General features: G+C 43.0%; 1 protein-coding gene across 3 annotated transcripts; it reads left to right on the top strand.

Annotated features, from left to right (window-relative positions):
- The first annotated feature begins 2 nt into the window (after positions 1-2).
- pop1 (POP1 homolog, ribonuclease P/MRP subunit) lies at positions 3-15,347 on the top strand. 3 transcript variants are annotated; one of them, XM_031903652.1, is made up of 17 exons: positions 3-112; positions 2,486-2,629; positions 2,951-3,082; positions 3,609-3,784; positions 4,610-4,858; positions 5,241-5,328; positions 7,001-7,188; positions 7,350-7,603; positions 8,104-8,197; positions 8,558-8,666; positions 10,054-10,173; positions 10,465-10,580; positions 11,278-11,469; positions 11,958-12,112; positions 12,733-13,026; positions 13,258-14,232; positions 14,316-15,347. In XM_031903652.1, exons 2-16 carry the CDS (start codon positions 2,488-2,490, stop codon positions 13,910-13,912), a joined length of 2,964 nt encoding a protein of 987 aa, XP_031759512.1. In that variant the 5' UTR covers positions 3-112; positions 2,486-2,487; the 3' UTR covers positions 13,913-14,232; positions 14,316-15,347. The 3 variants fall into 3 exon arrangements, with proteins under 3 accessions (XP_031759512.1, XP_004915184.1, XP_004915183.1); XM_004915127.4 differs by lacking the exon at positions 13,258-14,232 and having other exon boundaries at positions 15,028-15,347; XM_004915126.4 differs by lacking the exon at positions 14,316-15,347 and having other exon boundaries at positions 10,057-10,173; positions 13,258-14,190.
- The last annotated feature ends 695 nt before the right edge of the window (positions 15,348-16,042 follow it).

Genomic DNA, 16,042 nt, shown 5'->3' with positions numbered 1-16,042 from the left:
CAACTCTAGACTGAGGCTTGGCACGCATCGTCTTCCGCCCGCGTGTAATGCCCAGGAACAGATCCAGGCTGAGAATTTGTATTCTGCTCTCTTGGCGAGTTACTCGGCTCAGGTACCGTGTGTTCCCCTCACTCTCATTCTCTCTGGGTAACGAGCTGCAGGCCGAACAGTGCTGCCCTTGGGCCTACTGCAATCAATATGCTGCGGCTTCCCATATTACCAAGTTCAGATCTGAAGAGTCACACGTTTTAGTGGCCTGTGGGCATTAGGGTTGTCTGGTTATGTCCCTTTATAGCACATTAAGGCCGGATACTTAGTTCTATCTTTTTAAAACTGCAACTGACCCATGATTTTGTACTTTAGGTTGCAGAATTCCAGCTCTGTATATATTGGTTTGCAATCTGCTGCAGTGATGGGTGGCATGCAAGGTTTCAGGACTGCACTTGTGGTCCATTGTTACTCAAAAAGGGCCACAGCATAAAGTATTTCATATTGACTGCATGTTCACAAGCAAGAATTACATTAAAGGAGAGCTTAACTAAAGGAGTAGCCCAAGGCAACCTCAGCCCTTTAGCAGGGAAGATCTGTGCCCCCAAAGATGCCCCAGTAGCCCCCCATCTTCTTCTCCGTCACATACCTGAGCTTAGGGGCCCACACACGATTTACTTTATATAAAGAATATAAATATCATGATATAAGACTGATTAGCCATACAGATAAGTACTACATGGCAGCTCTGAAACCAATGTAATTATCATTTAGTCAGCTCTGAAGCATCAGCTTATTTGACTGGCCAGCTTCATTTTCTGCTTCATAATTTGTGGCAACCCCTAAGCTTAGCTTCCCAGCAGCTGCCCAGAGCATACTGAGCATGTGCAGTGTCACTGACACTTCCTGGATCATTACTACTATAGAGATGCTAAAATTTAAGGCTTGTGCAGTAATTTCAATATATACAATATGGCATTTCTGGCTATGTTCATTTTTAGGGTTTAGTTTTCCTTTAAATCTGTGCGGAAAGCAGACATTGTTGCTAAGCCTTATGCAGTGGTTGTCTTGTCTTTTTTAGTTCGACCCCCTTGAAAGACAAACTTCCCAATATACTAGTACTCTATCCACAGATTTCCAGAGGCAGCATACATGTAGTTAAAGAAGCATCAGCACTCTCCGTGAAACACATTATAAGATTATATGATTATGAGAGACCTTTCTCAAGGAAATAGGGCAAAATACACATTCACTAAGTCTCACTCTAACTGACCCTCAACCTGGGCTTTTAGCTACATCTAGGCCCTAGATTCTAGGGGAACCATCATCGGTCCAAGCGCTTAATTGAACTAATGCCAAAGCATATGGGTAGGAGTGACCTAGAGGGGCGTCCTGTTGGGTATCGTGTTTAAATCAATGCAATGTGAATCAAGCACAAATTGACTAAATATATATTGTAAATCCCAATTCCTAGTACATTTTATGAATTCTGTTTAGAAGTTTTTTTTAACTTCTGCCCTTAAGCCATTTACCCGGTGTTGTGTATAGTTTAATCAGTTCTCATCTGGACTCTGGATTCTGTTTGTCTGATAAACCTTTGCCTTAATTAACCATCCATATTGAAAACTGGACTAATCCAGTGTGTGGGTCTGGTCGTCGGCCAACCCAGAGTACACCGGCTCCACTTCCTTACATGATGCAGCTAGTCTGTTGGGTACATTACATTATGAGCCATCATAATGTCTAGCTATTGATATGGTCCTACAGTATAGTGAGGTAGGTGTCCCTCACCTCTGTTTGCATGCTGGGCTATAGGAGCCTTAAAGGTATAATTTACCTACACTACTATACATCACTGTCCACCTGCTAGTAATGTTGAAAACCAAACTTTATGCATTAGCCGATTATATGTTAGGGGGGATGCAGACTGGATTTATTTCTGCACTGCATATTGCCATGGACAGACCTTTTTGCTAAATGTGTACACTTTGCATACAGTTATATATTGTAAAAGACCACAGTAATTTTTTTTAACATTTTTTCATGGATTAGTCTAATGGCGTTAAAGCCCAAAAACATGTGGTAAAGCACAAGTATACTGATATATTTAGTGGGGGAGTGCTAATGTGTTCGGTGCATCCTAGCACAATATTATATAGCCACACATATTGACACCCCCAGTAAATATCAATGGTTTTAAATGTTATTTGTAATTGGTATTGAAAAGTGTTTGTTTATAGCTGACTCTTAAATCAATGCAGGAAAAAGCCAGTTTCCCTCCAGCTGGATTCTGCTAAATATTGTTTCAATAGTCAGAACCAGAATTGTAAAGAATGTAAAATTATGGAACTTTTATTATTTAGGCTTAAATTCCTATATGCACTCCATTGGCTGCCTATAGACTGCTCCAGTGGTATAATTGCCAGTCAGTAAGTAAATCACTGCCAACGCTTAGGACACAGGAAATAATAGGGAAGGACTTTTTTTGTTATTTTAGAAATGTCGAACGCAAAAGAGAAGAAGTATGCAAAAAGGATGCGGAATCAGCCATCTAATGTGAGTCTGTCATCAGACATCGGCACTGAACAGGGTCATCGGCCTCGTCACAATGAGAGACAGGAAAACTTTCAGCAACACAGAGGTAAGTGCACAATATGAATCACACATGCAACTGTAGGACCTCATATCTATATCCACCTTTATCATCTGCTAACTTGAGGGTGAAGGAGCAGGTCTGAAGTGAGATTTCAAGTATAGAGAGGAGAGTCCAGTATGATCACTAAAGAGTTAAATCCTAATAATGTAAATAATGCATGTATAGTCAAGAGTAGATGATTGTAAGGGTCTGGGTTTATTTTTAGAAGTATACATTATAATAATTATAAGTACACAATATTAAAATGGATTCCACTCTGATGAGTTCAATAATGACAGCACATGGCCTCTATTGTTCTTGGTCTAGACAGCCACCCTGGCCCCTCCGGACAGCACCAGCGACACCCCTATCAATCACATGGGACCCACTTCCATGGTAGAGGTGGTAAAGGAAGGGGTGCACCCAGTGAAGTGCCTCTTGTTCCTAAATACATAACAGGTATGTTTTCTGTTCATATGTTTAAAGGGTGCCATATCACTTGTTTCTTGCAAAATAAATCAGAATGTATTTAAGAGCCAGTTTGTGTCTCCCGCTGTTCTGGCAGTAGAAAGGACTGGCTGTAGGCCCAGCAGGTGAGAGTTGGTACTGCATGTGACAAAACTGGCTTTCAAAAGAAATAACATTTCATTTCAGATAAAGATCAAGGGTCATTTTTAGTTATAGGGAAGCCTGGGAAAAAACAGACTTTATACTGGAAACAGAATCTATGGCTTTGGTGTCCTGGTACCTTTCTTGTCAGTGCTAAAGGTTCTACAAAACACGGTAGACCATTCTGCCATTTCTTGGGATCTTAGTACCCCACTAACAGTTGAAATTCCAAAATAAAGAATAAATCAAAAGCAGTAAAGATTATTTGAAAATTGTCTTAAATTACCATTGACCTATTTCAAGTTATTTCATGGGGGAAGCTTTCAGCACAACATCTGATATATATGATTGTTCTGTTCTGCTTTTGCAATTACAGCCACAATGTTTGCCCAGGCGAGGGCTGCAGAGATCAATGCAATGGTTAAGGCTGTTTCCCAGAAGTCTTCCAACACCTTGGTGTTCCAGTCGCTACCCAGGCATATGCGCAGGCGGGCTATGGGTCACGACATAAAGCGCTTACCCAGAAGGCTCCGGGAGGTTGCTAAAAAGGAGGTGAACCTTACCCTTCCCACTGTTCTTAGTATATGGTTATATGTACAATGAATACTGCAATACTTGCTTTTCATTTAATATGCCATGAATCCATTTGAAGTCTCCTTCATGTTTAATCCAAAACAAACCATGTATACAAGGTGCCTTCCACCTAAAATAGAGTTATTATCCATTGCCTCATCAGACCTTGTCATTACACAAAGCACCCCCCCAAATTGTTGATAGAAGTTTTGGGCAGTCTCACCTTTAATGTAAGGTAATGGCTGAAAAATACTTTTGTAATGACAATAGTGGTAACATGTGATTACTACTCATAAACACTCTGTGACGGATTTCCTAATGATAATGAGCAGTTGGTAAAGTAGATGGTAGATGGTAAAACGCTTACTGTGCCTTTACTTTTAAATTTGTTAGAACCCCACACAACAGATACCACTAATATACCTTTCGCTGCAAAACAGTTTCTCTTTCTGCGTCATTTAAAATCCTTGCAGGGAAGGAGGGACTAAAACATTGTTACAAATTGTAACAACTTCTCCACAGCTTACAGACAGCATGCAGGAACTACATAACCCATAATGCATTGCACTGTGATGTTGTTTTCCTTATTGACATCATGTGTGCTGGGAATTGTGGGATTGGGAGAAGGCAGGCTGAGGACAGTTGCTTGAAACTATATTTACTTTTCAAAAAGCTTAAGTTGTGTTTGGAGGGATTTCTTTTTTTTTTTTAATGAAAGTGCAGTAAATAATTGTATTTTATTTAATTAGATTTTTTTATTCATAATGTTTATGGACTGGCAAACTGAGAATAGTCTCATTACAGATGGAAAAATCTGCCCACTTGAAGAAAGAAGTGTCGAAGAACAAGTGTCGGAAAGCTCGAAGGCGCCACGGCAACCTTCAGCTAGAGTTCAACCGCAGGCAGAGGAAGAACATTTGGTTGGAAACACACATTTGGCATGCAAAGCGCTTTCACATGGTGAAAAAGTGGGGTTACTGTCTGGGACATAGACCTACAATGAAGAGTTATAGGGCTTGTTACCGAGCCATGAGCAGTAACTGCCTTCTGCAGGTAGGGGATAGTAGGAATCTGCTTTTCTGCCATTGATTTAAAACTATTGCAGCAGCCATCATTAGTTAAATTGAATAACCTGCTGACCTGACATATGTGACATCTCAGGAGTCACAAGAAGCTGACATTAGCATGTCCTTGAATTTCAGCCCTTTCCAAAGAACCCAGCAGTTTGTCAACTCTGTTAGTACTCTGTTGTGAGTGACACTGGGCAACTGGCTGAGGCTTTTGGCAAGGCTGCTTAATTTGTAGGTCTGTTTCATGAAAATAAATCAGAACTATCCTGGTTATATACATTGTCTGCAAAAATTGTGATCTAAGGTAGCTTAACTTGTGTATCACTAAACCAAACCTTTTTTGTACATGTTTTGTTTCTTTGTAGGATTTGTCTTACTACTGTTGCCTGCAGTTGATGGGAGAAGAAGCTGCTCTGCTGAACGCTCTGTCAAGACTCACAAGCACAGAAACTGGTAACCCCAATTTAAAGCTTGTATTTAATTGCTGGAGGGGGCAAGCAGTGGTGACTTCCGTGTAATAATGTAAGGTGCTAGTTGTATGTGGGAAGAGTGTGGGAAAGCACCACATATTTACCTAGGGAGAGATGTGGGGGGTAATAGCCTCTGGGAAGGACTGTGGCTGTGGGACAGCAGGTATAGTAGGGAGAGATGGTGCCTTTAGTAGCAGTGGGGGGATAATAGCCTCTGGGAAGGGGCTGTGGCTGTGGGACAGCAGGTATAGTAGGGAGAGATGGTGCCTATAGTAGCAGTGGGGTAATAGCCTCTGGGAAGGACTGTGGCTGTGGGACAGCAGGTATAGTAGGGAGAGATGGTGCCTTTAGTAGCAGTGGGGGGATAATAGCCTCTGGGAAGGGGCTGTGGCTGTGGGACAGCAGGTATAGTAGGGAGAGATGGTGCCTTTAGTAGCAGTGGGGGGATAATAGCCTCTGGGAAGGGGCTGTGGCTGTGGGACAGCAGGTATAGTAGGGAGAGATGGTGCCTATAGTAGCAGTGGGGTAATAGCCTCTGGGAAGGACTGTGGCTGTGGGACAGCAGGTATAGTAGGGAGAGATGGTGCCTTTAGTAGCAGTGGGGGGATAATAGCCTCTGGGAAGGGGCTGTGGCTGTGGGACAGCAGGTATAGTAGGGAGAGATGGTGCCTTTAGTAGCAGTGGGGGGATAATAGCCTCTGGGAAGGGGCTGTGGCTGTGGGACAGCAGGTATAGTAGGGAGAGATGGTGCCTATAGTAGCAGTGGGGTAATAGCCTCTGGGAAGGACTGTGGCTGTGGGACAGCAGGTATAGTAGGGAGAGATGGTGCCTTTAGTAGCAGTGGGGGGATAATAGCCTCTGGGAAGGACTGTGGCTGTGGGACAGCAGGTATAGTAGGGAGAGATGGTGCCTTTAGTAGCAGTGGGGGGATAATAGCCTCTGGGAAGGGGCTGTGGCTGTGGGACAGCAGGTATAGTAGGGAGAGATGGTGCCTTTAGTAGCAGTGGGGGGATAATAGCCTCTGGGAAGGGGCTGTGGCTGTGGGACAGCAGGTATAGTAGGGAGAGATGGTGCCTATAGTAGCAGTGGGGTAATAGCCTCTGGGAAGGACTGTGGCTGTGGGACAGCAGGTATAGTAGGGAGAGATGGTGCCTTTAGTAGCAGTGGGGGGATAATAGCCTCTGGGAAGGGGCTGTGGCTGTGGGACAGCAGGTATAGTAGGGAGAGATGGTGCCTATAGTAGCAGTGGGGTAATAGCCTCTGGGAAGGACTGTGGCTGTGGGACAGCAGGTATAGTAGGGAGAGATGGTGCCTTTAGTAGCAGTGGGGGGATAATAGCCTCTGGGAAGGGGCTGTGGCTGTGGGATAGCAGGTATAGTAGGGAGAGATGGTGCCTATAGTAGCAGTGGGGGGATAATAGCCTCTGGGAAGGGACTGTGGCTGTGGGATAGCAGGTATAGTAGGGAGAGATTGTGCCTATAGTAGCAGTGGGGGGATAATAGCCTCTGGGAAGGGACTGTAGCTGTGGGATAGCAGTTATAGTAGGGAGAGATGGTGCCTGACCATTCATTTATAGATTATAACTGTGGGAAATTGTAGGATATATCAGTCTCGATCTATGTAGCCCAGATGTACTCTATAATTTTGATCCTCAGGCCCATCTTTTGCTGCTGCCTTGTGTCTCTCTGGAAAGCGCCAAGGATCCTTGGTCCTGTATAGAGCTGATAAATACCCCAAAGAAGCTCTCGGTTCTGTTACATTTCTCTGGAAACCAGCCTGTGTCCCTGATTCTCCATCTGAAAAAAGGCAGTTGTGGATATGGTGTCACCCTACTCTCAAACAGGTAAGTGACCGTTTCATTATTTTATACTGGCAAATCTCAATTTGAACCTGGGCTTAGGCTAAATTACTGCTATTGATTTTAGTTTCTTACTGCAGTTTTTTTGTTTAAGCCTGCCATGTTTTTTATGAAATTGGAATAAACTCCATATACATGTCTGATAGGACATACTGAGAGAATTAAGACAAGTTTGTCAGTGTGAGGAAGCTCCTGACATTGCTGTCTGCAAGCCCGAGCCTGTTATTGCTCCACAACCTGCAAAACCACAAACTACCCCTAAAACTACAGCGAAAAAGCGGAAGCGGAAAGATCAGGAAGGGGAACAGGCAGTACCTGTGAAAAGAATCATTGGCGATGGGACTAGGGATTCTCTGGATCCATATTACTGGACATCAAAGCATACAGCCATCAGAATTAGGTATGTATAAGGCTTGTGGCATATGCCTGTTCTTTCTGCTGCTCTGAAATGTTAGACAGTGGCATATGGACTGTGGGTCTGTGGGTTCTGGCAAATGCCAGAGGGGCTGCTGTAAGATGCCATAGACAGTCACTATTTATTGGGCTGGTGGGGCTGTTTGGGCCTCTGTGTCCTTGCAAAGCCAGGGACTATTTTAAATCCAAGTTGAGGCCAGCACATGAATAGTATAAGCCCTAAACAAATGTGCTTTAAAAGGTGATTACTATGGCCAAAATGGTGATTGTAAGATCACCTTCCAAACACTTTTTCAGGTTTCCCTTTTACAACTTCTGCATTCTAATGTTGCATGTTCTTCAGGTCCTTCTGTAGTCCATACTTTGCAACAGTGAATTGGCCAATGTATATTTGTTTGCAGCAGAGACTTTTCATAGCACCAATGCATGTGGTGTATTTGAGTTATCCTATTCATTACATAAAATCGGCTTAATCTCTTCTCCTAGTGATCTGACTATGGAATTTGTGCGCTATCGACTGACTGGCCCTCTCTCTCACAGTGTGCTGACTGAAGCTTTGCGTTCTGCTCCACTTCATAAGGCAAGCTGAGGATTTCTTATTTGTTTTGTATGTGACAGGGTTACCTAACTACTATGCTTCCATAATGTGGCAGCTAAAAGAATGGTACTTTGATTAACTTTGATATATAATTTTACTTTTATACAGGTTTATTATATTTAGTTGCCTCCAGGAATACCTGGAGCTCTAAAGCTGTACATGCTGTACGACTCTGCTTTGTACAGCAGAAAAATGTTAACTTTCCATAAACTGTCCCACTGCACCACCTAGTTCCTTAAAGTTATTGCCACTTAAACAGAGGCTGTAAAATTGGCCAATCCTGTTAAAGTTAACCTGTATTTTCCTGTTGAAATCAAGTCTAATGTACAGCCTTATTCCTAGGAAACTGAAAGTGATGCAGGGCCTCATACCTGGTGGGCAGATTACTGCAGTAACCCTGAGAATGTCAGACTCCATACCCTTCAGGAATCCATGTTTCAGCTGCTGCAAGGTACCCTCTCAGCTTCTCTGTTATAGGATTTCTTGTATCAGCCAACTATTTCTCTGTGCTACAAAGCAGAGTGGGATAAGCTGGAATACCTATCATACTGAAGCAAAATATAGGTCTCTGCAAAACAACACAAGCATCTGTGAGTGAGCTATTTGCTACTCAACAAATAAATGCAGGGGAGCTCTGTTTAGCCTTCAACTTACTTCTAATACCGGATATTTTCAGCTTGGATAATTGAAAGCCCCATTATAAAATAGGGCTGCTCCCATTGTTTGCCCTTAACCCCCCACCAGATTTTACATACAGCTTTATTAATAACTACATATGAGAGAGCTACATTTTTACCCCTTTTTATCTGTTGGCAAAAATTGTGGGTTCATGCCCCTTTTGTGGTTCACCCCCTTAGCTTAAAGCAAGGTTATAGCTATATTTGCAAACTTAAGATCGGCAAGGAGTATTTGCTCTCCCCTAGCACACCCATCCGCTGCTTTGAGACCCTTTATGAGGCCATTCCTCTGCTTTAAAGGGGTTGTATTCACCTTTCAGTTACATTTTAGTATGTTATAGAATGGTTATTTCTAAGGAACTTTTCAGTTGGTCTTCATTAATTATTTTTTTTATACATATAAATTAGGTGTCGCTGCCTTTAGACATTTTCCAACTTTCAAATGGGGGTCACTGACCCCAGCAGCCAAAATTATAAGACTACAATTTTATTGTTATTGTTAATTTTTCTATTCAGGCCCTCTTCTATAAATGTCAGTCTCTCATTCAAACCACTGCCTGGTTGCTAAAGAAATGTAAACCCTAGCAACAAGATAACTGCAAAAATATCATGCTATAGAGCTGCTGAGCAAAAAGTGAAATCATTAGAAAAATAAATAAATAAAATCCTATTACAAATTGTCTCAGAATATCACTCTTTAGTATAATGTAAACTCAAAGGTGAACTACCCATTTAAAGATATCAGTAAACAGGTTTTCTGCAGAGTAAAGCTGGCCATACACGTGGCGATCTGACGATGTTTCGTTCGACCATAGGTCGCACGAAACATCGTCAGATCCGCCACACACCGTCAGGGCTGAAACAGCAGATAAGGAGGTAGAAACAATAGGATTTCTACCTCCTTCTGCCGATTCAGCCCTGACGGCAGATTTTGGTCAGGCGCCTTCTATGGCGCCCGATCAAAATTTTCTAACCTGGCCGATCGGCAAGTCGTCCGATATCAGCAGCTTCCTGCGATATCGGTCGACTCGCCAACATGCCATACACGCACCGAATATCATACGAAACGAGGTTTCGTATGATAGTATCGGTGCGTGTATTGCCAGCATAAGGATAATTTTGTCTAATATGCATGCTGAATCCAACCTCCCCTATGTCTAGCAGTAGGATCTCCAGCAGAATTTCCCCCTGGCACCATATTGGGACTCACAGTGGGAGATCCAAGACTAAACTTGCCAAAGCAGAAGACTAAAGCTGTGCCGAGTGTAGAGAAGTACGAAGGTGAGTGTGTATATGTATGTGTATCGGAGAGTGTAATATGCTGTATGTTGGATGTAGAGTGGAAATCAGGCTGTTTCTACTGCTGGCCTTGTGCTCATTGGGAGCCTCTGTCTTGCCATACAGATGACCCAGGTTCGAATCCTGGCAAGGTCAACGTGAAACAGTATTGCTGTTGTGGTGCCTGAGAGAGTTGCTGATGATGCACCTTCCCCCCTTTCCTTGGTAATGTCCGTGCTGTTGCCGTGTGGCGAATATTATCACTAGTCTGTTGATTTTCCTTTGCTTCTGCAGACAGAGACCAAGTGAAATCTATAAAACTGAATGGTTTTCCTCTGGAATGTGCTCAGAGCTTTATCTGGGCTTCTGATATCTGCTCCAAAGTTACCGAGAATAAAGTTTCAGAACAGGTAAAGGGCATTCCTCCAGCTTGCATTATTGCTCCTGGTACCCATGCTGATGCTGGGTACCAGGAACTGTTCCTCCAGTTCCGGAGCGTTGCATAGCGACTGCTAGACAGTAAGGGGTATAGTTATCATGCTGTGTAAAAAATGGAGAGAAGCATTACCGGTGATGTTGCCCAGGGCAACCAATCAGCAATTAGATTTCAACAGTTAGAAAACCAAATCAAAGCATCTGATTGGCTGCTATGAACAACACTACCGGTGATGTTTTACTCTGCATTTTTACACAGCATGATAAATATACCCCTTATTCTTTTCACTGAATCAAACTGAAACCCCCATAGCTTGGCATTTTAAATGCCTATACTTGCTCCATTACATAAGGATGTTTTGGATTGGCATTAATGGGGTTCTATCACATCACCTTATTATTTGTAATTAACCTTAACATTATTCCTAAAATGACTGTAAAACATCACAATATGTACATATAATTAACCCTTTAAGTGCCACAGAAGATGGAATCTGTGAAGTTAACACACCTGTGTACCAATGATATGTTCTAGCCTATGGCAAAAAAAGGCATTGGTTCTGAAGCAAATACACAATTTGTACAGTAGTGACCTTTTACTCCTGTCAGTATGCTGTCTATTCTGTGACTGCATTTCCAAATATCTCTTGCCCATTGTACCAAATATTGCAGGAGATAAACCGCATGAGGAGTGAGCTGCTTGTCCCAGGCTCTCGGCTGGATTTGGGCAATAGTGAATCCAAGATCCCTGTCCTGCTGATTCAGCACCCTGGGAAACGCACTGGAACTGATCGGCCTGGCTGGGGAAGTGGCTGGGACATCTGCCTGCCTAAGGGATGGGGAATGGCTTTCTGGATTCCTTTTGTGAGTTGTGCTTTCAGTATGATTCATTCTGCCGTAGGTTCGATTTGGTGAGGCTGGGCCACCTTCATGTGTGCCGTGTTATACAAAATAAGAATCCTGGGTGGTACTTACACACAGTTTCAGTAGGGTTGAGTTTTAATCTGACCCTTTACCATAAAATATTCATGGAACAGATTAGGCAATTGTTAACAGTTTAGGGATTTTGTTAGATGTTAGAAATATTGCATGTATGTGCACAGACACATTTGGTACCAGGGTTTTCTAGATAAGAGATCTTTTTGTATTGTGGAGCACACTGACTTTTTCCAGCATCTTTCATCAAAAATTGTTCCCCCGTTCTAGGTGCTGGCTGATAGAGTCTTCACTCCAGTAGTGATAATGGCTGCCATACTGTAGTAGTGATAATAGCTGCCTATAGAGAGAGCTGTGAACACAGTATCTGTCCAAAATGAATTAATATCTGTTCTCCCCTCTTGCTAAATTTACAGATATACAGAGGTGTGCGTGTTGGGGGTTTGCAGCAAGCGCTGCAGCACTCTCAGTATATGGGAATTCCAGATGCCCCCGGTGACTTTCCTGACTGCCCAGCTGGTGTTCAGTCTGCAAAGGAAACTGAGGATAGTCTGCTAGAGGCTTATAAAAGGTAACACTTTAATACCTCAGCATCATATATGATACGATTCAGTATGCTGTCCAACCTTCTCCATTTTATTGTCCATTGTTGTGGCCCTCTAACTGTTCTAGAACAGCACATACCTCCAGCCTAGGGTGCTAGTGGAGAAAGCACAATTCTGCCCAATGTTCTGTGATCATTGGACCTGCAAGTGCCTGTCAGTGCTCACACTAGGTGATTTTTGGCCTGAAAATGCCTAGTCTGACATTAGCCTTTGGCAAGGATGAGCAGCATTTAAATATAAAAAAAAGTTGGGGAACGCTAGCATGACAAAAGTTCTGAAGGGGACTGTTAAGGGCTTTGGTAGCCCAGTGTGGACTGGCAGACTACAGGAGACTCTGTTTGACAGTACACATAGCCTTTTTGCCTCTAAATCTTGCCTCCATGTCAGAAATGAGCACCTTCTTTTGAGTGCCCTAGGTCCAAACGATCAAATTAAAACAGCAGGTATAGGCGCCGTTGGTTCGGGGACTGCATCAATGAGCAAATACAGTCCCCGATCAGATGGAAAAATTAAACCTGCCCGATACATAGACATATATTTCATGATCTAAAGACATATTTGTTAATATGGAGATTTGCTTTGGTAGGCGCCCACCTGCAAAGAGAGCCAACTTTATCAAGCACGGAGTCCTTGCACCCTTCCGATGTCCCTGGGAGCAACTGACTGCAGAATGGGATCAGAGGGCTGGAACAGTAACTAAAGTCCCTGCAGCTGAAAAGGAGGAAGAAACAACAATGGACACAAATCAAGAGGGGGAGGTACCTCAAGGAACTGTAACAGAGGCACAGGAGGACGTGAGAATGGAACCTGGTTCCCAAGGCACCATGGGAAATGAGCTGGATATGGAAAAAGCAGGTGGAGCCGGTGTGTGTGTGTTGAGGTAGGCTGGCTTATTTACTTACACATCCACATTATGCAAATAAATACCTGTCTGTGGGGAATTGCCCTGCAAAGGCAAACAGTATAGCACCTCCCGCAGCCCTGTAAATGCAAATGCACCACCTCTTACAATTTTAGTTTGCTTTTTAATGAATAACTGCTCTGAGTATTGGCCTGAGATATAAGCCAGGGGTCTGTTCTTATGCCTTTATCTATTTTCATTAAATGCCAGGAACAAAAGAATTCTGAAGGAGCTTTGTACACTGTGTAGTCTGTGTAATCAGAGAGGCCCAAGATCCAAGCAAATTCCCAGTCCTGCTCCACACGGACCATCCGACATGCTACTGCAGGTTCTGCACACTTTCCCTCGCTCCCTGGTATGGGTCAGGCTGACCATGCTGACAAAGGGTACCCCAGAACTCCATGCCATGATCTGTATACCTTCTGAGCAGGACTTGGTGCAACTTGCTACTGACAAATCATTCGCTGGCCCTCAGGAGCCTAAGCATGGAGATCCCATCAAGAAGAAAGTACTGAAACATCAAAAGGAGACAAAGAAGAAGAAAGCAAAAGCTAAAATGGAGAAGGAAGCACCACAACAAAAGGAAGAGATGTCCAGGGATGATGACAGTGATCAGCTTACCCTCGGCTTGTGGCCTAATCCTCTACCTCCGGTCATCAGTCACTGCTGTAGAACCCTGCTCGGATTCGTCACCCATGGGGACTTTTCTATGGCCGCCGGCTGTGGGGAGTCATTAGGGTTTGTCAGCTTAACTGGCCTTATAGACATGCTGTCTGGTCATCCTGTGAACAGGACTGGGTTTGTGCTGGTTAGAAACCCGTCCTCTTTGCAGTACAGGTTTGCCAAAATAATGGTTGCTGCATAGACACAACTGTAACTCAATCCTCTGCATGTCTGCTCCAGATACAGCGCCTGTGACAAACTCATTTACTATAGTTACTGAGCAGTAATAAAAGGTTTCAGTTATATGGGTTGCTCAACTCAATAGCTGCATGAAAGACCGACTGGAAAATGAATCCAAAGACAAGTAATACCTCATAGAAAGGGGAGTTTCCAGCTCCTCCTTGTATTCAGAATTCAATTCAGCAGTAGGGATTTGTGTGCATTGTAACATAGACCCAGATCGCTCAGGTGGGACCAGCATGCACATAATAGTTCCAGTTTAGCTTGGATATAATGTGTTGTACACCCAGGATGGGCGTGGGGGGTGGGGGGAGGGGGAGGAGTGAATTGTGGAAGCATTACAGAATACTAACACCTATAGGTCAAGTGGGTCTGCATGAAGTTAGTCACCTATACAAGACCAATAGAGGGTGCGGCCCTGCCCCATACATTTAAAAGGTGACATCAACTCTATGTGTCACATAATGTACATGAATTTTATACATTGCGAATATCAAGAATGTGTAACTGGAGCTGTTCAACCTGGACTCTCCTTCAGTAGTTCTACTGCTCAGTTTGGCATGATTTATAGACGTGAGCAGAGAAGTGACACTCCTTGCTTCACTAAATCAAGCTTTTGATGTTATTTCCTGCCCTTGCCCAGGTTAAACAGCAGGGGGCTGTATTTGTGTATATCATAGCCCAGTTAATGCACTGGGGGATCAATATCTATGTCCTGTCAAGAGTCCCTTGACTGCCTTTCTGGATGAATTTGCCTGCATGTGGGCTCATGGGCCCATATGCTACTGTAGGGTCTCTAAGTAACATAAGGAAGCGCTTATGTGTGACAGCTTCCCTTGGCCTTGTCCCTTCATCTCCACCAAAGCTATAGATGAGAGTGCTGAAATGAGAGTGAGGAGTTGGCAGTGGGCCCATCATTTCATTATCCTGTGCCCTTCTCTGCATCCTCCACTCCTTCCTTGCCATTTAGCAGCCTTTGTGATTAATGGGTCTCACATCTCAGCATAAAGAATAGAATTCAGTATTCTTTATTGTGAACTGAGCAACATTAATAGGCTTTTTTTTTTTCTTTTTTAGCAAAGGACGCCTGTACAATGTGCGCTGTTCTTTATATTTGGAGAAGGATACTCCTGCTGCTTTATTTAACCATTATGTAGCCTTTCCTTTGTGCATAAGTTATGTATATTTATTTTCTGTTTTTCCTTAATAAAAGCAAATGTTTATGTTGCAATGCATTAAGGAGTTCAGATGTATGAAAAATGCCTTAAGGAGTCCCGGACGCAGGGTGCTAGGCTGGGCACAGCCATTTGCACTGTACACAAAGAAATAAAGAACTGCACAACAAAATGTGGATTTTGGCATCTGGTTACTTCAAATAAATGAACAGGTTGACTTCCTTTCCTCCTTTTATTTAATATTCATTTATTGAACGAACATTGGTAGTTGCTTAGAACAACATTGTCTTTAATTATGCAAAATGTTATATTTGGCATTAAATGATAACATGGGATTAGGGTCAGGCAAGATGGACATTTGTTATGAGTTTCCAGCCTTTAGAAGGGCAACCTCTTTGGTAAAATCATAAATAGATTATATGATACTGTGTGATGATTGTAAGCACCCCCGTCCCCTGCTTCTCTTGCATTGTGTATTGGTTATACATTGGGAAGTTCAAAGCATTAAACACAATCAGCCACAAGATGGCGATATTGAAACACAGTCTTTGCTCTGCATTCTCCCTTGCAGTAATTTAATATCAATTTATCCCTTTATTCCAGTCTATAGGCAGTCATTCCAAACATGTTGATAGGAGAGCAATGAGAAATGCTGATGTTGGTGAAACTATTTTCCTTGTGATTGTAGGGTTAACTCCTTGGCTGCCCAAAATGTTAAACTTCAATTCCACCAGGGACTTACCTGGCACCCAACATGTTACACTAACATGTCATGTAAGCCTGTGTGTGCATGTAATGTAAACAAGACTCCGCTCCTGCGCACCCATACCTACATACCTCATCCACTTTCCATATCATGTTTAAATTGCTGCCTTTTCAAAAATAAATAAACCTAATAACTGCGTCATGCTCCCAAA

Source organism: Xenopus tropicalis, chromosome 6, assembly GCF_000004195.4.
Source record: "Xenopus tropicalis strain Nigerian chromosome 6, UCB_Xtro_10.0, whole genome shotgun sequence".
Classification (NCBI taxonomy): domain Eukaryota; kingdom Metazoa; phylum Chordata; class Amphibia; order Anura; family Pipidae; genus Xenopus; species Xenopus tropicalis.
The sequence above is the reverse complement of the archived record's forward strand: the minus strand, read 5'-3'. Positions and strand labels throughout refer to the sequence as shown.

What these genes read in the sequence shown, in the direction of transcription:
- pop1 (XM_031903652.1), top strand. Translation starts at nt 2,488, where the DNA reads ATGTCGAACGCAAAAGAGAAGAAGTATGCAAAAAGGATGCGGAATCAG. An exon ending in GAGTGTAGAGAAGTACGAAG is followed by an intron (nt 10,174 to 10,464) that starts GTGAGTGTGTAT and finishes TTGCTTCTGCAG; the next exon opens with ACAGAGACCAAGTGAAATCT. An exon ending in GCCGGTGTGTGTGTGTTGAG is followed by an intron (nt 13,027 to 13,257) that starts GTAGGCTGGCTT and finishes ATTAAATGCCAG; the next exon opens with GAACAAAAGAATTCTGAAGG.